The sequence below is a fragment of the Mus musculus genome, chromosome 7, assembly GCF_000001635.26.
Source record: "Mus musculus strain C57BL/6J chromosome 7, GRCm38.p6 C57BL/6J".
Lineage (NCBI taxonomy): Eukaryota > Metazoa > Chordata > Mammalia > Rodentia > Muridae > Mus > Mus musculus.
In genome coordinates, this window is record NC_000073.6 from 131307801 (window position 1) to 131323874 (window position 16074).

A 16074-nucleotide genomic window follows, 5' to 3' on the forward strand; every position below is an offset into this window, starting at 1 on the left:
TTGATTTAGGGCTGGAAAATCAGCAATCCTGTACGGACTGGGGTGGTGTCTTTTATATCTGTTGTATATCAATGGATTTCCTGTAATATCTGGTGTGCGTGATGCACATTTATAGAAGAAAAACCGTAAGAAAATGAAAGAAGCAAACGCCGTTGACCATCTGAGACCCCTGCTTAGATTGATTTGGAACATGAAAGCATGTGTTGGTTAGGTGTCAAGATGGGGTTGTATTTATTTTGTTCCTCTTCTTTGTGCTAAAATAGTTACCTTTGGTATTTGGCAGGTATAGAGTAGTTTGCCTTAGAGTCTTCAATAGCATCTGCTCATTCTCATGGGAAATAGAAGAGGAGTGCTTTTCTCTCCTAATTCAGAAACGAGTCGGACATCTCGTCCCCTGTCAGATCTTTCTCACCAAAAGCCCTTTGTAAGCTGCACAGGGGAGAGGGACCCAGACTGCCCGTCAGTGGCAGCTTCAGCGGGCTGGGGCCCACTCCTTCATTTCGCTTTCACGTTACTACTTTTATCTTTCAAAGGCTAGAATCTTTGCATGTATCCTTTAAATTGTAGAGATGCACACATTTTATGTAGCACCTAAAAAAGAAGCCGAGCTGGATGTGGGAGCTCACACCTTTAGTCCCAGCACTGGGAATACAGAGGTAGGAGCTCTGTGAATTCAAGACTGGCCTGGTCTACACAGAGCAAGCTTCAGGCCAATCAGAGTTATAGAGTAAAGAGACTCTGTCCAAAACAAAGTGACCAGACGTACTATTTATTCATTTCAGCTATTCCGTAATGAAACACACTGTCGATGTGATTTGAACATGATGGTACACATGTTGCTTTTTAGGCCTTCCTGGTTTATTCTGAACCCTTGTAGGCACAGGGAGCTGCTTCATCAGGCACCCAGGAGAAGACAAGAGGCCTTTCTTGGGGTCCACAGCTAGTAGACCTGCAGCTTCTGGTATCTGTGATCCATCCACCGATTTAGGAAATGCTTCACTGTGGTTATCGCCACAATCACCACATTTAGCGCAAGAACCATGAAGGAAAACAGGTACAGGCGACTGAGGGGCTGGTTTGAAATTTCTGCTTCATGTATTTGAGGCAGAAGTCCTGGAATTGGAAATAGTTTTCAGTGTTAGCACTACAAAATTCTGTTAGTATTCATAATGTCAAGTTATATCCTATGAATCTTATGTGTAATTAATAATATGTACTTTTAACTCAATATAGAAAGACAATTCTCAAACATCTAAATTAGTTATAGTTGGGTTTTACCTTAGGCCATTTAACCTGCACTGTCTTTGAGTCTTTCCTATGCAGTCTCTCAGGTTTCAATATGCCCAGTGGTAGGTTGTCCTATGTTAACATAATATTGACTATTTTGAAAAGATAGCTTTTTTCCCAAATAGTCTCTGATGTGGGCACCAGTTGACTTTGTTCCTCATTTAGAAGTTTAAAATAGATTATTTCTAACTTAATTATCTGCTCAAACATCTATAACAAGGAATTGGGAAGCTAAAGGAAAGTTGTTTTTAGAAATGGGGTGAGTACACATTCTTAAATATATGTACAAACGGCTGTCCAAATGACATTGTAGTATCAGTGTGCTATCCATGTATATGCATATATGATACATATTATATGTATAATGGAAATATTGATCCCAAGTTCTTAGTCACTCGTTTGCTAGGAATTCTATGTTAAATGTCTAAACCGTACATCTCAGGAACAAGACATTTGAGCCACGTTTTACTAGCCACGGCTGTTTTTAGATCATGAATAGTGTTCTCTTGCCTGAATCTCTACTTGCACTTCGGTCCCTCTTCAGGCGAATGGGTCCTATAACAGAGTCAGTCTTCCATTTGTAGGAAGGAATATCCCGTTTCCTTCTTGGGACACAGCCTTGATTGCAGCGAGATGTTTGGTCATTGTTATCACATATCAAAATCTTACACTTGAGATACACAGAGTTGAGATGTTTCAAGAATTTAAAGGCATTAAACTGGAACCTTCCATAGTGCCCAAATAAGGGATACACCTTACAGGTCTCATCTTGACAACATCTGAAACAGAATTTTGGGATAAAATTTCTCACAGCAGCTTGTCCATATTTAAATGAGGCGATATAAGTATGTTCAATGTGTGGATCTAGGAACCTCTCTAGAAAAACACCAGTGGGTTAGAGGGTTGGGGGTTTGAGCTATGGGGGTGGTTCTGAGAAACGTAAATAGCGTCCCCACTCTGAAATTCCTGGTCCTGTGAGCTACCAGAATGCACTGGGGCATGCCTCTCCCAACATGCCAAATAGATGCCCAAGTACAACTGATTGCCCATCAACGTTTAGAGGAAAAAGACCATGGTGTTTTTTCCCTTAAAAACAAAACAAAACAAAACAAAACAACAACAACAACAACAAAACCGGGCATCGGGGCTGGTGAGATGGCTCGGCGGGTAAGAGCACTGACTGCTCTTCCAAAGATCCTGAGTTCAAATCCCAGCAACCACATGGTGGCTCACAAACATCTGTAACAAAAATCTGATGCCCTCTTCTGGTGTGTCTGAAGACAGCTACGGTGTACACACATATAATAAATAAATAAATAAATAAATAAATCTTAAAAAAAAAACCCTGCATCTGTTTTCTTGAGAAAATCATGTGCTAAGGATAGCACACAGTAAGGAGCATTCCAACTTTCCAAGTCTTTGCTGAAAATAGCCAAAATATACAAAAACGGAAACACAAAGAGGCCCTTCTAGACAACTTATAAGTGGTTTCTGCCCATTACTACCAAATATTTTATAGTCACATTTAAAATCCAAGGAATATGGAGAGTCTATCTAAATTTTTTAACATGAATTATCTGCAGCTAGTACATAGTAACAATTTTTAAACAATTAAGCTTAAAATTCCATACTAGAAAAATGCTTTTATCTATCTCTATCTCTATCTCTTTTTCTATGTACACACACACACACACACACACACACACACACACACACACGTGAGTTCAGTCCCCTGCACTCACAGACAAGCACACAAGTCTAGAACGCTTGCAATCCCAGCGTCAGGGAGGCAGAACGAGGACATCGTCTGATTTTTCTTCTGGATGACAGCCTACCTGAACCCACAAACTCCAGGTTCAGTGAGAGACCCTGCCTCGGAAAACAATGAGAGAATGAGGGGATGGATCAGTGGTTAGAGCACCTGTCATGCACATTGAGGAGCAGAGTTTGGATCCTGTTCAGAACCTACATGGAAGGATAAGTGTGGTGCTCCACATGTCATCTCAGCACTCAGAAGGTGGAGACAGGGAAAACCCCGAAGCAAGCTGGCTAGCCACAACAGCCTTCTGGCAAGTTCTACATTCAACTGAGAAACAGCCTCAATGAATAAGATGTAGAGTGAGACTCCCAGCATCAACCTCAGGCCTCCACAGATGCACACATCCATGCACATAAATCCTCACATGTGCCAATACACCAGTGCACATGTGTACATGCACATACCACACACACATATATACAAATAAGAAAAAAATAATTAAAAGATAAGTCAGAGAGTCTCTGAGGAAGACAACTGATGTCGGCCTCTAGCTTGACATGTGCATGTGTGCACATTCACCCGCTCACGCATGACACATACACACATCAGGAAAAGGGAAAGGAAAAAGAAGTCTGCTGGGAAATACACGAGCACATACCCGCTGCTGATTAAGTCGTAGGTTGGAGATGCAAAGTCAGACGTAGGCGAGGCTCTGCAAGTATCCAGAAACACCACCAGGCTTGGATCCGAGGTGTGCAAGGTGGCTTGGACAAAGAGAGTCTGGTTCAAGTCTACATAATATGGTGACTCCTGTACGAGGTTTTCAAATGAGTCGGACTCATAGAGAGCCAGGCTGGTGTTGTATTTGCCCAGGACACTCTGGTTCTGTATGATGTCGTCTTCAGTTATGTACATAATCTCCACGGTAGAGTTATACTCCATCTCACAGGTCACCACGATCTGGAGGAGCTTCTGTCGGGTGATCACAGCAGAGACCGGAGACTCGATGAAGGTGATCCTGTTGGTATAGCTGATCGCGTGGTCCTCTATCTGCAGAATGCGAAAGAATTCACATTCTTATATTTTAACCCATCACTATGGCAGAGTACAGAGAAAGATAAGACTTGTTGGTAGCAACTTAATTTCCTTTAGTCATGAAATAACAGATTCCACGTCAAAGACTCTCAACCTAACATGTATTTTACGGCAGGGCCTGACCTGCAGAAGGAAGAGAGTGAAAGATACAGCTTGTATTAGAAAGACTGAGAGATTGAAGTGGGTAGAATTTTCTTTCAGTTATATTAACATCATTGTGGACTGCCACTTTCTAGCTCTTTTAAGACTTTAAACTCATCCTATCAGGCCTGTTGGCACAGGCTCCTAGGCAGGCTGAGGCAGAAGGATCACATTCCAAGCCTACATGAGCTACTGCTAGGTCGCCATGGCCTTAATAAGGACAGAATGTCATGGTTCCTGCCCCTGGAGCAGGGCCAGCAGGCATGGGCCTCCACAAACGCCAATGGCTGCTGTGGGTATAAGGCTTGTTTGTATAATAATGTACGTATTTTACGTTCCTCCTTCCAGGAATGTCCTCCTTGTTAATAACTCCATGATAAACAGAGATAGCACAAGTCACGGAGGTGAAGGTGTGGCTAATGTCTCGGCAAAATGGTAAACACTGGAACCTTCAGGAACAGCCCTTAAGACTATAGAAAAGAACTCTAAACACATGAGTTCGAATATATATAATTTCTCAAAAAAATAAGGATGCAATATGAATGATATGAGGGGTTTCACAAATCTAAAGGAACAAAAGCTTTTGTGAGCCAACTTGTCAGAAAGATACAAAGTAGATAAAGAGATTTAGGGAGTGGTAATTGCAGGAGCTCCCACCCAGCTACGTTTTTCAGACAGATTCCTGAGTTCAGGGTAAGCCTTGGACAAAGCAGGGTTAGACCCAGGTGTGGAGAAATGGTAATTTCACAGTGGGGTTCTACCTAGCTAGTTTATCATCTATGTTTAAGAGAGGTAGGCGGATCTCTGAATTGCTTTGCAATGTTAAAGGAGATGTGTTCTTGCTCCTCCTAAGAATTAAGGGACTGGAGTCATAAGATGCTGCTTCATAGGATAATCGAAATGGAACCTGGAGTAAATGACTGGATTGATATGTAAAATGAAAGACTGAGTTTATGATCTGCAAGAGATGAGCTATTCATAGATTTTTTTTAGAGAGAGACAGAGAGAGAGAGAGAGAGAGAGAGAGAGAGAGAGAGAGAGAGAGAGAGAGAGAGCTCGCTCCTTGGAGAAGGAGCAGGAGCAGAACATAGAGAAACCAATATGGAAAGCTGTCTCCAGCAGAACATAAGTCATCAGCTTGGACCCATGATTTGACTTCGAGTCCTTTATTTTGCTTCTCCCAGACACCCCTTGCAGAACCCCTCTCCAGGACAAGGCTGGTCCTTGGCAAGCTACAGAGTTCAAGGTCAGCTTGGACAACTCAGTGAGATCCTGTTTTGAAACATAAGGTAGGAAGAGGGCTGAGAATACAGCTCCGAGGCAGAGGGCTTGCTTGCCCAGCGTGTGTGAGGCCCTGGAGTTGATAAATAGAAGACTGAACGCTGCAACACGTTCCCTCTGTAAGGAGGCCTAAGTTGGTGTGTCTAGCCAGGCAGATCCCCAAATGTGCACAGATGGAAGCTAGGCCTTGGTACACCATAGACGTCAGTGAAATAATAAGACCTGTGTGTTCAGTTTTGGAAGAAATAAATAAACAAAAGAAAATATTTACGTTTTATCAACTCCTCTGGTCTAGCATCTATCCTCAGTCACAAAGTGATTTAAGTTTATGGTATGTATATTAAGAGTGTTGACAGTGCTTAAGATCTTAAATGGTATTTCTAAATCATGCAGACCAAATCGCAGACTTAAAACTCCTTCTTCTTCTTCTTCTTCTTCTTCTTCTTCTTCTTCTTCTTCTTCTTCTTCTTCTTCTTCTTCTTCTTCTTCTTCCTCCTCTTCCTCCTCTTCCTCTTCTTCTTCTTCCTCCTCTTCCTCCTCTTCCTCCTCTTCTTCTTCTTCTTCTTCTTCTTCTTCTTCTTCTTCTTCTTCTTCTTCTTCTTCTTCTTCTTCTTCCTTCTCCTCCTCCTCCTCCTCCTCTTCCTCCTCTTCCTCCTCTTCCTCCTCCTCCTCCTCCTCCTCCTCCTCCTCCTCCTCCTCCTCCTCCTCTTCTTCTTCTTCTTCTTCTTCTTCTTCTTCTTCTTCTTCTTCTTCTTCTTCTTCTTTTTTTTTTTTTTGGTGTTTTGAGACAGGGTTTCTCTGTATAGCCCTGGCTGTCCTGAAACTCTCACTCTGTAGACCAGGCTAGCCTCGAACTCAGAAATTCACCTGCCTTTGCCTCCCAAGTGCTGGGGTTAAAGGCGTGCGCCACCACACCCGGCCTGACTTATAACTCTTAATACCTAAAATATGATTTTACTGTCTGCCTTTTCAAGGATAATAAGATCTTAAACCCAACTCAATTTTACCAAATACAGAAAGGTGATATTCTGCACAACTTTTCCCAGTAGGCTAAGAAACCCTGACCACCAAAGATGTTCCAAGTCTCTCTAGTGAGGCTTCAGAGCTCTCTGCCTTCTGTGAAAAGCCAGCCATCCTCCAGTTCCCCTGCAAATGAATAAGCAAGCATGCCTTCGTGTGTGAGTGAATGTGTACACAGCTATGAGCATGCCTTCGTGTGTGAGTGAACATGTACACAGCTATGTTCATGCCTTCCCAGTCCAACCATGTGTGTCTGCTGTGGTTTGTGAAAGATACAGCAAGTTTCATACCTGTGCATCACCACGTGGCACATCTGCCAGCATTTGACAGAACCCAGCTGTGGGTTTCACAGTACCTTTTTGACTGTACCGCATTCGTGCAGAGGGATAGAGAACTCTATGACATTTGATACATTCGGTCTGCAAGTTGGGTCATTTAGCTGCAAATTGCTCTCATTGTAGTTGAGTGCCGGTAGGTATGATTTGCTTATGATGACTCTCATCTTGTCAGAAACACAACTTAGAGATGCTATCAAGAAAAGGGGGAAAGAATGATCACATTTGGGCCAGCTAGGAACTTTGCATTTTTAAAACTTACATGTCCAGACTATTCCATAAAAAGTTTAACCTGCTGGGACTGGTGCCAGACACCCTTACTTCTAGCAGCTAGGAGGGAAAGGTATGTGGATCTGTGTGAATTCTAGGTCTACATAGTGAGTTCCAGGATAGCCCGGGCTACATAGTGTCAAAAAGAAAAGGACAATAACAGCAACAAACAGCCTGAACCCTCTGCGCTGATAATATGGCTGTCAGCAAGAGAACTTTCTGCCCAAGCATGATAGCCTGACTTAGAGCCCCCAGCGCCCCCACTAAACCCAAGTATGGCTGTGTATGTTCCTGTAACCCAAGCGCTGTTGGGAACTGAGACAGGAGGATCACTAGGGTTGGCTGGCTGCTAGCCAACCTCCAGATTAAGACCCTGTCTCAGGGGAACAAGGCAGAAAGTGCAAGAGCAGGACACCCAATGTCCTCCTCTGGCCTCTACACACACACCACCACCACCACCACCACCACCACACACACACACACACACATACCACGAATGCATGACCACTCTCACACACAATAAATAAATAAATAAATAAATAAATAAATAAATAAATATCTGAACTCACAATACATTAAATAGTAGGTGGAAGATTGGCACAGCCTAGTAGTTTGTGAGCTTTTTACAGTGCCCACTGCTACCTTGTTTAGAACTATAATCTATACATCTGATTTACTTGTATAATCTATAGATCTGATTACAGCTACATAACTTTCCCCCTCTTTTCCTTTCACCCCTAAGCGCCTCCCAAGTGCCCCCTTCTAATTCTTTTCATGCCCCCAATTCTAAATTCATAGCCTCTTCTTACCCAATTATTATTGTTACATTTCTTTAAAACTATGTCATTACAGAAGACATTAAGCCAACCAGATAGAGTCATTCACTTCCTCCTGTAGTAAGCAAGGCACAGGGTGACTCCTCAAGCCTCCAGGTTAGCTATATTCCCAAGTACATGACAGGTTGGCAAACAAGGCTAGCCACAATCAGGCTAAGAATCAAGGAGACGGCTCTACGTAAGTAATCATCAGAGTTCAAAATAGCTGAGGGTCGTGAAAAGACTTACTAGTGTTGACATCGTGGATGTAAATTGAAGTGTAGGAAGCAGAAAAGCCTTTGTAGGAATTGGCATAATCTGTAGATAGCACGACAGTCATGGCGTCAGAGGAAGATTCTAAGGTAGGCTTCCCACGGCCGCAGAGTTGTTTGAGCAGGCCTGCCGTGGTGGAGGGGCCATCGTAGACTGCGATGAAATCAAACTTGCAGTTTTCATCCATCTCTAGTCTAAGAAAGACAGCCTCTGGTGTAAGAGCTTTTCAAACAGATTCAGTCCTGTTTTTTGTTTGTTTGTTTGTTTGTTTGTTTGTTTGTTTTTGTTTTTTTATCATTCCTTCTAAAGTCATGAAGGATTTTTCCCCTTACAATGACATCTCAGATTTATGATGGCAGACCTGGAACTTTGTCAGTCCCTCAGAACAATAGTCAACAGCACTGGTATGTGTGTTTCTTTCTACAGTGCTTCTCTGAAAAGTACCTACATGTGGGAGCATGTGATTTTTTTTTCTCCCCAGGTTGGTCCCCCAGTGGCTTGTGTGTCACTGCAGTAGACCACAATACTTACAAGAGATCTGTAAACTTCAATTGTATCTTATAGCCTTTCCCCACTTGTATGTGCCAGACACAATATGCCAGCTCAGGGTGCGGCTTTGGATAATTGGGGCTGCTGAAGGACCCTTCCAATGCTCGCAGGTCACCACCGCAGTTTGGAATAACTAGAAAGATAATACAAAGATGATTGGATGTTTCTGTGATGTATGGAGTTTAACTTGTCCTCCCTGAGTGTCACACCATCCCTGTCTCCTCTGTGAGTCACATTGGAGGTTTTCTTCTTCTTCTCTTAGCATCAGACCTTTTTGCCTTGGGGTACCTGAGAGCATAGTGCTGCCCTGCTGTCAAATCATGCAAAGTGACTGAACTGGCGACAGAGGCCCTCCCACCTGGACTGAGCTCCTGAAAGTAGTCACACTCTTGGGGCGAGTGCTGGAGGCTCCTCACCCACCGTTGCTGTCCAGGCTCACTGGCTATCACCAAAGGAGCTGTTGTTCTAAAGTGCCCTTTCTTAACATGTCTGCTAGGGCTTCAGTATAGCGTCCTCTGCTATTCTCTCCTCGGGCTAGTATTCAAAGTTCAGCTCAGATGCAACCTTCCTCCATCCTTCCCTGACATGATAGGTACTGTAATGGGCAACATGACAAATAAACACAGAAGCAAACGGAAGACCCCTAGGTTGCTATAAAATAGTTTAGGTTGGTGGACTTGTAGGACCTATGTTAAGTAGGGTCTCCACGTCAGGTGTGAGGAGGTAGCCTGTGTCCAGCTCCAGAAGAGCTTGATGCCTCTACCTTGTTGGCTCTGTAGCACAAAGATATCAGTGTCAAGATCAGATCTTCTAGAAAACCAGAGTGAAGCTCTCCTTATGAACCTGCTGGCTCAAGCCCATGGCGTTCTACCTAAGGTAAAACTGGAATTGGGGGCCAATGTCATAGAATTGTGCAGCACCCGACTGCCCTAAAACTGGCTCAGCCTCACCCACAATTGCTTGGTTGTCGGAAGAACTTGATGGATACACAAAAGCTCAAGAGCCTCAAACCACGTCTAATGACTGTCGCGGAGGTCTCAAGGTTATCAAACAGGCTGAACAGAGCCCTCTGGGCGCAGACACAGTGCCTGCTAACCTGAAGCTGTGTGGTGAGCCAGGGGAACTGCATCAGGAGCTTCCCCAGACCCAAAGAATCAGATTTCAAACATGGCGACTGAACACGTGACTCTTCTGTGCATGGCACAGAGAAGACTGTGAGGGAACAGATTCAAGAGCACCGTGTCCCCAGCAGGACCTGGTGTAACCTGCGCTTGCGAAGGGCAGGGGAAAGAATGTGTCATGGACAACTTACCGGTAGCAGCGGAGAAAAAATAGTAGAAGATAAAGACACTCCTTGGGAACTTTGTCAAGCCAGTGACTATCTGAAATGTCATCGAGTTGGATGATGATTCAAACACAGGCACGAAATCATTTCTGCTGCAGGCCTTCCCTAGCAGAGGCCCACTGGTGGAGCTTCCATCAAACACCTTAATGTTTTCAGTTTCACACCTGCTGCCTGGATCCAACCTGGGAACAGAACACACCTGTAGCTGGAGAAGAGCCACTAGCAAAGTGGCTTTTCCAAGGCATTGTTCCTGGTTTGCATTAGCGCAAGAGTTTATTAAGTGAGGGCAATCTGGCTCATTTAAAACAGTCATGAGCTCCATCCCTCTTCAAAATCAATCAAACCACAATCTTAATGGGCTCAGGAAAGTGAACTAACTTGCAGCACTTTATACTTAGTAAATGAACAAAAACGGGCCTAGAATTCGGGGCTGCATTCCTCCTCCCCCTCCCCCTCCCCCTTCCATCGCCCCTGTTCCCTGAGACCGCATGGTGACTGTTTAGTATAGATCTTTCTAATTTAGAATCCAGCCTCACTGATATTTGATATCTAAGCTTGCTGAAAAAACAACTCCTCCTCCATGGCCACCTCCCGGTGAAGCATCCCCCAGCTGCCTCTTCCTCCCCACCAAAGGCTCATTCTGGAGGGTGGTCCAATGCTCTGCACTGAACAGGGAGCCCAGGATTTCTATTTTCTGTGCACGCCGTCAGGCTCTTTCCAAACACCCATAGAGGATCTATGTCTAAGAATAGAATCTTAACTCCCTTCCACCTCAAACGCTTCCCTGATGTATATATAGCTTTGGACCAGGAACTTACCATGCTTGGCCTGTTCTCCTCTTCTGTACAAGGTTTTTTATTTTGCCATCTTAGCATGATGAACCTTCCATGGGCTTCATACACAAGAAGTTGCCCCAATAAATGACTTCTTTCTATTGAGTTTTGCTCTAACCACAATCCTGCTCTCTCTCTTTCTTTCTCTCTCTCTCTCTCTCTCTCTCTCTCTCTCTCTCTCTCTCTCTCTCTCTCTCTCTCTCCATATATATATATATGGAGATACATATATAGGGAGAGAGAGATAAAAAAAATGGGGGAGGGGGTATAGGTTTCCAGTGTTCCAGAAAGTCAATGAGTTGCTGTCTTCGCATTTCACTGAAGGTCAGTCAGTTCCAGCTTCTGTGACGTAGAGCCCTCTGGTTCTCCAAGTATGGTGGCAGAAACAGCAGGATCAGAGTGACTTGAGAATGTCTCTTATGCAGGCTTTTCAGGCTCCACCTATCTTATTTAAATTAGATAGTATAGACCCCACCCCAGCCCAGCATGTGCACTTTGATGAGCCCTCTTGGTGAATCTGACAGCTATGGAGCAGAGCAAGAACATCTACTTATATAATAGGAGTCCTGGAGCAAGAATGCTGGGATTCCATTCCCTTGGACTAGTGGCCTTAGTCCAGAAAGTGGCTTGTCTGAGCTCTCGTATCTACTGAATTAGGTTGGACCTTTTGCAGAGGGGTGTTGAGAAATCAGTTGGGGCAGATCTTATGAAGTCCCAAGGCCTTGTTGAACAGAGTCTCAGGTCTTAGCATGGTACCATCAAGGCATACAGTACATGTATGCTGCTTTTAAAATAGCATTTCAAAAACTATCAAGGTTAGGTCACATCCTCTGAGACTCTGATCTAACTGTTCAGGGTGCACCCTAGGAAACTTCCATTATGGCTCTAACAGAGACCAGAATTTGGAGCCAGAGTTTAAGATTTTAAGACCTACAGTCTAGCAGTAAATAGCTGGGTACCAACCTTGATCGATGTGTACACTCTTTGATGAACCTCCACAAGCTAACAAGCTCCTTGTGCCTGTAGCTCTGGCATTGGCCTCGTAGACACCATATGACCCAGATTTTTGCATTCCAGTCTTTGGTGATCACCAGGGGCCATAACCGTTACTGCCATCATCATGGGGATCACGTCAGCCTCCGGAAGCAGCTGAGTCCCCTCTTCAGAGAGCTCATCTCCCACCCCAACATGGCTAGAGTCAGCTCCTTCCTTGAGAAATTGTAGCCTCTACTTACTTGATGTAGGAGAAGATGATTCTGATGCTCCTGTTTTCAGGTCTCTCTATGGTCCAAGTGCAGTTCTCATTCGCACTGAGCTGTAGGACCAGGGCTTTATGGGTCTCTCCCAGATTGGCCCCTCCCAGACTGGCTGTGCATCTTGATTTGCCTGGTAGATACCATAGTTGGCACTAAGGAAAGAGCAGTCCCTGTCTCCCAGCAGGCACTAGGACTCAACCTCCCACAGGAAGGGGAAGTAGTTGCCCAACATATAACAAACTCCACAATTTGTTGTGTGCTTTTATTTGATTATAGTTTTCTCTCCCTTAGGGTGTTGATGTATTTTGCTTTCTAGGTTTTTAGGATTTTGTTGTTGTATTGGGCTTGCGGGTTGTTTTGAGAAAGAACTTAAAGTGGGGTGGATAGGGAGGAAACAAGGATCTGGGAGGACTTGGAGGAAGGGAAGAATATGATCAAAATAGGTTTAAATTTAAAAATTGTTAGCTGGCAGCGGTGGCACACACCTTTGATCCCAGTGGCTGGGAGGCAGAAGCAGGCGGACCTTTGTGAGCACAAGACCAGCCTGCTCTGCAGAGTGAGTTCCAGGACATCCCAGGACTACACATTGAAACTCTGTCTCAAAAAAGTGTTTTATATAACAAAAAAATTATTGGTCAAAAATGATGGGGCCGGTGAGGTGGATCAGTGGGTCAAGGCCCTCGTTGCCAAAGCTGACAACTCATATCCAGCTCACAGAACCTGCAAGGTAGGAAAGAGCCAACTTCTGGAAGTTATCCTCTGACCTTCACTTGAGTATTCTAAGATGTGAGTACATGCGTACTTGAGCACACACAATAAGTAAATGTAAAAAATAAGTTAAAGACCAGAAACCAAAGAAGAAATGAGGAAAGGAAGATAGGGAGGCATACATTTGTAACTGCAGCGTTCAGAAGGCTGAAGGAGGAGGCTCCCATGCAAAGAGGCCAGTCTGAGATTTGTAGACAGATCCTAACTCCCTCTGCCTCTCCCTCTCCCTCTCTTCCTCCCACCCTCCGTGTGTGTCTGTCTGTCTGCCTCTCTCATTGTCCAGAAAGGACAAGAATAGACACATTTTCCAAAAAAAGACTGATAAAACCCCTACGTTACTTAGAAAGAAACCTCGGTATGTTCTCTTTCACCCACGGCTAATGAATGAACGATCTATCTATCTTTACCTAAGAATACGAGGTCTACATTTGTCAGGAAAAAGAAAGCAAAGATAACAGAAGAGATGGCACAGTCCCACCCACCCAGGGGCAGCATCTTTGTTAAAACCTTCTGCAAATTCATCTGTCTTTTCCTTCCCTCCTCTCTTTTTGATTTAAAAGATGTTCTGTGCATACTTCTAGACATAAATGGTGTCATATTGTAAAACTTCAGGCATTTTCCCTCCTAACAGAGACCATTTCTTGTAGATGTAATATTTTAGAACTTAACAGATTATTTCTCTGTTATTGGTTTGCCCTTTAAAAAAAAAACAGCACCTGAAACTTACATTTTTTTTATAAGAATCAGGCCAATATCTATTCGTGTAGGAATCATTTTCCTAAGATATGCACTAAAAGTTAAATTGTGTAGCCCAGGCTGGCCCCGAACACGTGATCCTCCTGCCCTCTGCCTCCTTCAGCCAATCCTACCGGTGTGTGACACCACAACCGGCACATTTGAAATGTAAATAAAGAAAATATCTAATAAAAAAAGTGAAATTGTGTGTGCCTTTTTTTTTATTTCAATGACCATGGCCATATGGGCCTTAATGAGATGACTATGAAGCCCAGAGAACACAAGGGTGAGTTCTCTGTATTGAGGGCCGTGGCAGATACAAAAGCTTTCAAAGTTTCGGGAGAAGCCTGGTAAAAGCCAGTCTTCTTTGTTTGAGTTGAAGAATCTGGTTCAATTTTCTTACCTTCAGCCTCTGTAGAATTCAGCTGTGCCCCACAGGAGACAGCTAAAATAGCCCAGATGAACAGCCTTCCAGTGACCTCCATCTTCGCAGGGTGCCTCAGGGCCCTCACCCTCAGGCTTCTTATAATTCTCCGAGTTTTGTAAGCTTCCTGGTATCTAGGGAAACGTGTCAGTTTGGCCATCCCAGGGGTGGTGCTGGTGAGAACTCCACAGCTGAGGAGCTGCAACCTGGCCAGCAGTTCCTGGCACTGGGCTCAGTCTTCCAGGTCACATCTCAGAGGGCTATAAGCCAGCCAGCCCGATTCTGCACAGGGCTCAGCAGCTACGTAGCAGTTTCTCTGGCCTTGAAACTGAATTTGAGCCTTGACCCTGTCTGTGCAGGTCATGAATGAAGGAGCAATGCACCAGGATCTGAAGCTCAATGAGCCAGGGCATAGCAAACTCTTGGACCCAGCTGGGCCCTCAGATGCCTACAGGAGGCTGACCCAAGGGGTAGGGGAGGGACAAAGGATGTGGAAGAAAAGACAATGTAGATCAGATCTCCCTGCAACCCTGCAAGGATTCCTGACCCCTGTCCCTCTGAAGAGGCTAACATGGATGGATTAGAATCCCTCAGGCACTGAGCTTGTACCTCAGAGATAGAAGTCCTAGTGTCCAACATGAGACTAGGGAGAAGAGTGGGCATGTGAAAGGGACTGTCCATTCACTCATTCATTCATTCATTCACTTATTTATTCATTCACTGAGCAAGTTTTCATTGCTCACTCTCCTAGGATGTGGGAATACAAAGCTGAGTACAAGATACGGAGACTGTACTCTTATGGAACCTTTAGTCCAAGTGGGGAAAACATAATGAATTAATCACAGTTCATACAGGGGCAAGTGTGTTGAGTGTGCTACTGGGAGATCGGATAGAATGTGGCAGCCTTGGGTGGGAAAGAATGCAAATTAGGGCAAATGAAAGGCATCTCGAGAAGATGAAATGGAGGCAAGAACAAAAAGAGGGAGACAATCATGTATCTTACTTGAGGAATTTTGTTTAAGATAAAAGTATGTGTATAAAGGCCCTGGGTGCAAGAACTTCTACGCACTGACTACGTGTGAAGGAGAGGGAAGTGGGGAGGCAGGCAGAGGAAAGGTCAGGGGACAGTTGATGGAGACAGACCTGTGTGGCAGAGAAAAGCTCAGTCTTGTTCTAATCTCACGTGGAACTTTTCAGTGTATGGCCAGCTCTAGGCATAGTGGCTACAAATGAGAACGGGCCCCATAGGCTCATGTAATTGAATTCTTGGTCCCCAGATGGTAGAATTGTATAGGAAGGATTAGGAGGTGTGGCCTTGTTGGAGGAAGTGTGACACTGAGGGTGGGCTTTCTGCCTCATGCTTGTGGATCAGATGTAAGCTCTCAGCTTCTGCTTCATTGCCCTGCCTGCCTACAGCCATGCTCCCCACCATAATGGTCACTGACTCACCCCCTGAAACTGTAAGCCCCAATCTTCTATAAGTTGCCTTGGTCATGGTGTCATATCCTAGCAACAGAAAAGTAACTAAGACACTAGGAATCACACAGGAGCTCCTTGAAGATCAAGGTGAGGCAAGGTCACCTAGAATGGAGCCTTCTTTCCCTCTCTTTAGAAGGCACCCCTTTAGCTCCTTGGGTACTTTCTCTAGCTCCTTCTTTAGGGGCCCTGTGTTCCATTCAACACGTGACTGTGAGCATCCACTTCTGTATTTGCCAGGCACTGGCATAGCCTCACAAGAGATAGCTATATCAGGGTCCTGTCAGCAAAATCTTGCTGGCATATGCAATAGTGTCTGGGTTTGGTGGTTGTATATGGGATGGATCCCCAGGTGGGGCAGTCTCTGGATGGTCCTTTCTTCTATCTCAGCACCGAACTTTGTCTCTGTAAC

The 16074-nt window shown here is 44.5% G+C and overlaps 1 protein-coding gene across 1 annotated transcript; it reads right to left on the reverse strand.

Moving 5' to 3' along the window:
• Positions 1–753: 753 nt before the first annotated feature.
• Cuzd1 (CUB and zona pellucida-like domains 1) lies at positions 754–14492 on the reverse strand. Its single transcript, NM_008411.3, has 9 exons — positions 14166–14492; positions 12239–12389; positions 10138–10352; positions 8808–8958; positions 8253–8470; positions 6939–7111; positions 3705–4096; positions 1798–2066; positions 754–1113 (listed from the first exon to the last, which is right to left on the reverse strand). Exons 1-9 carry the CDS (start codon positions 14245–14247, stop codon positions 941–943), a joined length of 1824 nt encoding a protein of 607 aa, NP_032437.3. The 5' UTR covers positions 14248–14492; the 3' UTR covers positions 754–940.
• Positions 14493–16074: the final 1582 nt, after the last annotated feature.

Bases quoted from the DNA above. Each gene is read 5' to 3' on its own strand.
- Cuzd1 (NM_008411.3), bottom strand. From the start codon at position 14,247: ATGGAGGTCACTGGAAGGCTGTTCATCTGGGCTATTTTAGCTGTCTCC. The intron at 8,959-10,137 runs GTAAGTTGTCCA...TTATCTTTCTAG, and splicing joins TTTTTTCTCCGCTGCTACCG to TTATTCCAAACTGCGGTGGT. The intron at 7,112-8,252 runs GTAAGTCTTTTC...TTTTCTTGATAG, and splicing joins CATCCACGATGTCAACACTA to CATCTCTAAGTTGTGTTTCT.